This window comes from Danio rerio, chromosome 22 (genome assembly GCF_052040795.2).
Source record: "Danio rerio strain M-AB ecotype USA chromosome 22, GRCz13ab, whole genome shotgun sequence".
Taxonomy (NCBI): domain Eukaryota; kingdom Metazoa; phylum Chordata; class Actinopteri; order Cypriniformes; family Danionidae; genus Danio; species Danio rerio.
In genome coordinates this window covers 8,743,469-8,749,621 of record NC_141042.1, presented here as the reverse complement: position 1 = coordinate 8,749,621, position 6,153 = coordinate 8,743,469, and the positions used below count along the sequence as shown (strand labels likewise).

General features: G+C 35.9%; 1 protein-coding gene across 2 annotated transcripts; it reads right to left on the bottom strand.

Annotated features, from left to right (window-relative positions):
* Positions 1–181: 181 nt before the first annotated feature.
* LOC147838391 (uncharacterized) lies at positions 182–5,277 on the bottom strand. 2 transcript variants are annotated; one of them, XM_087303811.1, is made up of 4 exons: positions 5,073–5,277; positions 4,437–4,739; positions 2,848–3,132; positions 182–2,743 (listed from the first exon to the last, which is right to left on the bottom strand). In XM_087303811.1, exons 1-4 carry the CDS (start codon positions 5,134–5,136, stop codon positions 2,559–2,561), a joined length of 837 nt encoding a protein of 278 aa, XP_087159937.1. In that variant the 5' UTR covers positions 5,137–5,277; the 3' UTR covers positions 182–2,558. The 2 variants fall into 2 exon arrangements, with proteins under 2 accessions (XP_087159937.1, XP_087159936.1); XM_087303810.1 differs by having other exon boundaries at positions 4,437–4,751; positions 5,073–5,242.
* Between the last annotated feature and the right edge of the window lie 876 nt (positions 5,278–6,153).

Sequence of the window (6,153 nt, the reverse complement as noted above, 5' to 3'; positions counted from 1 at the left end):
TATATATTACTGTGCATCTTTCATTCTCAGTTAACACATGGACACTTGCAAAACTATGACTTGGAAAAAAAAAGACGTAAAATTACAAGTCTACTAAAGATTTAACCTAAAGCAGAGCTGAATTATTGTGTTTTCAAATCTGATGTTTTTCCCCAGAAGTAAAGAATGAGGCACAATACTTAAAATGAAAGCAAGTTTATTTAATAATGTAACAAATAATTGAATGCCTATGTGATTACAGAAAATATATTTTGGACGTCACTTTACAGCAAAAGAGAGAGATGTACTATAATTATAATGATTATTGATAGTAATAGTTGTGTAAGAAAAATGATAAGGACGTCTTGAAGAAAAAAGTAAGTTTTATTCCAGAGTAGTAGTAACAAAGTGGAGACAGCACTTCAGATTCAGCGGAGATTAAATGAATGTAGATCATCCTCCATTCAAACATTTTATACTGTTTCTTCCCCCTTACCATGTTAAGGTTTCGCTTTGAATGTAAATAAAAAATAACAATAAAAGTGATGCTCTTCCGTTTCCAGATCTTTGGTAGACATTTAAGTGGAAAGACCAACTGTTATAGTAAGCAGATGGTTCGTGATGGCTCTCTGCTGCTCCCATGATAAAAGAAATGAATTATCACTTCAACAGCATTATTTAAATACTTAAATACGTCATGTGTGATAATTAAGCTCTTTGTTAAGAAATCAGCATAGAATACACTTGTGAAATAGAAGTTGGGTCAAGGCAGACTAATTTCTTACAGTTGCATGTGCTCTTACTGTGATTAAGACAATGAATTATTTATATCAGGCTCCTATGAGCTTTTAAAAACATTTTTAAAAAGGTAGTTTATTTTTTTAAAACAGACATTCAATAATCTTTACACAAAAAACATCACCACACATATAAAATAGACAATTAGGAAAGTAAACAAACGAGAAGAAAACCCACAAAACATACATTGACACATCTGTTTAAAGTTACTGGGAATTCAAGAATTTTGAGACTGTTTTGATAATATGAACAAAACGCATATTTTAACTGCCAGACTAGCAGGTTTATGACAATAAATGGTTATCATAAACTCCCAAGTTTGGTTTAAATATGATAAATATTATTGAATTAAGTGGTGAGGAAATTTTTAGATAAAGCTTCATGTGCTCCTAAACAGTCAGGCACTGTGCTGAAAGGTAACCAAAGTGCGAACTGCAAAACTTGTCACGTGAGTTTCCAGTCTAACATATTCACATGCGTAGGGATGGAAGTTTATAAGGAGAAAAGCTCAGTGTGACAGCTTGATTAGCTGCTTCAGGTGTGTAATTGAGGTTGACGCACCCCCCAAAAATTCACAAAAGAAGTTTATTAATATAATGGTAAATATTTAATGAATAGTTTGATTGGAAATCTTGGTTCTTAAGTTAAATTTGTTCCTCTCAAATATCTCACAGACCTCTAGGACCATGAGTCAAACCAGCCATCTCACGAGAAAACGTAAGTATTTCAGAGTTTAGTCATATGAAAATGTACAATTTAAAAAAAAAAGAGACGTGACACCCAACGCTACCCCTAAACCCAACTGTCATTGGGTGATGAGCAAATCCTACTAAACTGTTAGATTTAGATCATACAAATTCATACAAACTAGCCACTAAATCAAAAAGTTACGAATTGCTGTGAGATTGCGTTGGTCAAACACCCATTTTTGTTCCAATCGGCCTTCATTTACCTTCTCAAATAGCTACTAAAATGTTATTGCACAATGGCGACAATGTTTTCAAGATAAAGCAATGCCCTCTTTAGATATTACTGGGATATCAATCAAAGACAATATATTTGCTATAAACACAATACAAAGAATCTGATTTTACGATTTTATTTCCGTTATAGTGCTACCATAAGGCCAAATGCAGCATTTCATAATTTGAGCACAGATTGAGCACATATTGTGAGTTTGGTCAAGACATCTTATTCTGTTCTAGAGATATAATCATATTAGTAAAAGTGGATCCACACACTTCAAATGTTTTGAGTTTTGACCAGCAATGAAACGGAAACTTTGCATGCGTCTCAGTCAGCACCCGAGATCATTTATCAGTAGGTCTTGTGCATGAATTCGGGCACTGATGAGCTGGTTCACTACACATTGGGACACATCCTCATTGTATCTCATCAAAACTGTTTTTAAATAACAGCAAAACTAATGTTCATATATTAAATAATATGTTTTTAAAACAATTAATCCATTATCAATGTTTGCTAGATTTTTTCTAACCTATCTAGCTTTGTTTGTTCATATTGAAAATAAAAAAATTGACTCTTTTTAGAAAAACATCTTATTTGTCATTACATTTGATCATTTTGGCTTCCAAAATTCCATTAAGGGTGCGTAATGTTGAATAATGATGTGCCCTGATTTTCACAGTGCATTGTGGGATTTATCTGGATGCAAACATTTCAGCGCACTAGAAAAATTTTGAGATTGAGACGGCACTTAATATGGCTGACGCCCTGGTCAGTGCACTGAACAAGGCTGCTGATTGAGATTTTATTATCTTCTATTTTTTGCAAAAAACTAGAGATGAATAGGCGTTTTGTGCTTCTTCCTGTGCACGCTTCTTCTTTTGAAGACGTCTGGATATGAACTTATAAACCAGAACAGTCACCACAGCCGTGACCATGGCCACGCCCACCACAGCAGAGAGAACCAATAGGATCACATGTTTAGGAAAGAGGCCATTTTCTGAGGAATAAATTGTTAAACTGTTAGCGATGTCAAAATGTTTGTATTATTTATTTATTTATTGTGGAATTGACTAATAATTGTTAGTATCCTCACCACCTTACCTGAGTGTGTGTTACAGGGTGTGTCCAGATGTGTGGTCTGGTTTCTGATGGGATTCTTCACCACACAGCTGTAGGTGTTTTTATCCTGATATTCCACCACCAGAGGTAGAAAAAGGGTGATGCTGAGATCAGACACACTGGTGTTGGATAATAAACGGTTTCCTCTGTACCAGGAGAGACTCACAGCGCTCACATTCACCACTGAACACAGCAGCACACATTTGGACTCTGAAGATGCAGCTGGGTGTTGAGTTAAGGTGGAAATGACAGGAGTAGGAAGAGGAGCTAGAAAATATTACAGAATAAATTAGATTTAACTAAAGTATCCCATCTGACTTAATAATAGTAAACTTCAGTGACTTTGTTTACATGGACATCAGTAATCAAATTATTTTCCAATCACAGAATAAGACAATACTGTGATTAAGGTGTAGCAAATTAGCTCGAAGGGAATTAAAGATTGATTTAAAAGGGGCTTCAAAACATTCGACTCTTTAAATCCGTGAAAACAAATCGTCCAGCGATTGTTGGAACAGACAGTTGACTTCAATTAGGCAAGGCAAGTTTATTTATATAGCACATTTCACACACAGTGGCAATGCAAAGTGCTTTACATAAACAGGAATAAAAGACACAAATATAAGAAAATAATAACAAATAATAAATATGATTAGATAAAGAAGAAATAAAATGTGTTAAACGGGTTATAAAAGAATGAAAAACGTATTAAATCATAACAATTTTAGTTAATGTTTCATGACGTTAGTTAAACACTGAGAATTTGTCAAGTGGTGCTCTGCACAAACATCACATACAACACTGTCAAAACGATCTCTGTTTATGCAGATTTACAAAAATGGTCAAATGAAGTTGTATTATGTGTGCAGAAGAAGACATTATGCAACTGAGTAATTATAAAAAAGGAGTCCCAAAAACAGAAATATGTGCTCATCATTATCACCAATATTGCCATACGCATTACACTTGCTTTATCAAGGCAACAATGGAGGGTGTGTGTTCACTGTTAGCGCTGCTCTAAAACACTCAGCTGTGAGCATTTTTGCAGTGCAGCATGTTTTTAAAAGTTGTTTGCTATGACGCTGTAATGTTACAAGTTGAACGTCTTAATCAGATAATTTGTTTGATGATTGACGATTGTTTGATGATTGACAGTATTGCAGAACTGTCAGTCATTAGCTTGCTCAAAAGTGACACTGATGGGCATTGTGTAAATCACATTTAATATATTAGCTGAAATCATTGCGGTGTAAACATACCAAAACTTCACACTGAAAACTACACTATTATTGTTGTGTAAACTAAAAATAGCAAAAAAAAAAAAAACATTTGTAAAAATTGTCAAGTAATATTCATGTGGCCTTTTGTGAGCACATCATCATCTTTGCTGTGCAAACATGCCCTGAATGAGTTTGAGTCATATAGACTTATAATATTTCATCCTGCAAATATTAGCAACACAACATGTTTGAATGAACAGTTTAAGATTCCAAACAAAAGTGCATAAATAAATTTGCCAAATTACAACCACCCATATATAAATGTAAATATTTAAGACAGGGTGTTCTCACCATAGACAGTCAGCCGGAATGTGTGAAGTAGCATTTCTGTGCTGGTGTCGATTGCTTTATATTCTCCAGAGTCTGTTGTTCTGGTGTTGTTGATGGTCAGAGATCCAGTCTGATCCAGGGTCAGTCTGCCTCTGAAACCCCCATCAAGAATGTCATCATGCAATGTGAGTTCATCTCTGTTGATGTGAGCTATAAGAATGTTGTGGGGTTTAAACTTCCACTCGATGTCCCCGTTCCCCTGTATTTCTAGAGTGACCGAATCTCCAACCATCACTGGCTTCACTGTTACAGCATCAGACACACCTGGAGAACAAACTGAATGATAATTTGGTAAAATCCTTTTAAAAATTGAACTAATGCACAACTGACGGTGACATTGTAAACGACTTCACTGATTCAACACCATTAGTGAAATAACGGTTTAAACCAGCCTAAGCTGGTTTTCTGGTAGTTGGTCAACCAGCCTGGTTTTAGAGGGGTTTTGGCAAATTCAGGCTGGTTTCAGCCATTTCCAGCCTGCTCTTAGCTGGTCAGGCTGGGCGATGACCTGCTAAAACCATGCTGGTCAACTAGATAACCTGCATTGGCTAGTTTAAGCTGCTTTTTTCAGCAGGGATGTACAAATGTAAAACTTACCAAATAGATGCAACAGAGTCAGATTGAAGACAATCAGGTGAATCATTTTCTTCAGTTTGAGCATCAGAACAGATAAAAAACCCAGAAGATTTCAGCTGTACAAAGTGAGAAATCAGTTGTAGCAAACAGAGAAATGGGTCTTGACTGAAACAGATATGAAAGTGAAGTGTAAAAATGATCCCTGAGAGCACCTCTTGACAGAGTCTCTATGCTTTCTGGCATGGACTTATTTAGTAATGAAGTAGATGAAGCGTTTCTGCATTGTGATATTTCAGTACTGGTTTGTGTTCCGGTACTAAAGAAAACACATCAGTATAAAACAACAACAACCATGATGTCTTTACATGAAGGACAGAAGAGTCAAGATTCACGATACAAATGCAGCTTCATTTCAAAATACAAAAATTAAAATTCAAATGCAAAATAGAGGAAAAACAAAGCAAAGCAACAGAACATCAGAAACAAAATTAAGACCCACAAGCGAGCGTATAAGGACAGAACTCAAACTAAACAGCTGTAGACAATAAATTCACCAGCAAAGAAGATCAGAGACAAAACAGAACACACATAAGGCAGAAAGGATTAGAGAGGATGCTCTCCAGTGTTCATTTAACAACACAGCAAGTGTCTGTGACAATCTCACAAGGTTAGGCATACATAACTTTTCAATCTCTACACATGATTTTGTGCAAGTTCTATGTAGTTATTATGTGCACTAAAATCACGACATGCATCTCAAATGTGTATCTTCGAAAAGGCTAAAGGTTTAGTTTGAAAACGCATAAGTTTTGCAACGGTTACTCTATCTGTCCACACTACGCCGGAGTTTTCGAGCGCCAAGAACAGAGCATTTTGGAAACGCTGGAGAAGCCATTTTTATTCTGAAACGCTGCTGCTCTGTCCCAGTGTGGATGGGAAAAAACGGAGACATCTGAAAACGGAGGCGGGACTGCTGAGATTCGCTACCTGATTGGGGCTTTTGTGTTATTGCGTATCCTTCCCTTATTCATCAAGCCCTTATCACATGACTATAACACATGGCTTTAACACTACTGGAAGACAGCAGACCAGCCTTCACTGT

Excerpts from the sequence above, each read along its gene's own strand:
- LOC147838391 (XM_087303810.1), bottom strand. The coding sequence starts at position 5,136 with ATGCTCAAACTGAAGAAAATGATTCACCTGATTGTCTTCAATCTGACT. Across the intron at positions 3,133-4,436 it reads ATTCCGGCTGACTGTCTATG|CTCCTCTTCCTACTCCTGTC; the intron begins GTGAGAACACCC and ends AATATTTTCTAG. Across the intron at positions 2,744-2,847 it reads ACCCTGTAACACACACTCAG|AAAATGGCCTCTTTCCTAAA; the intron begins GTAAGGTGGTGA and ends TTTATTCCTCAG.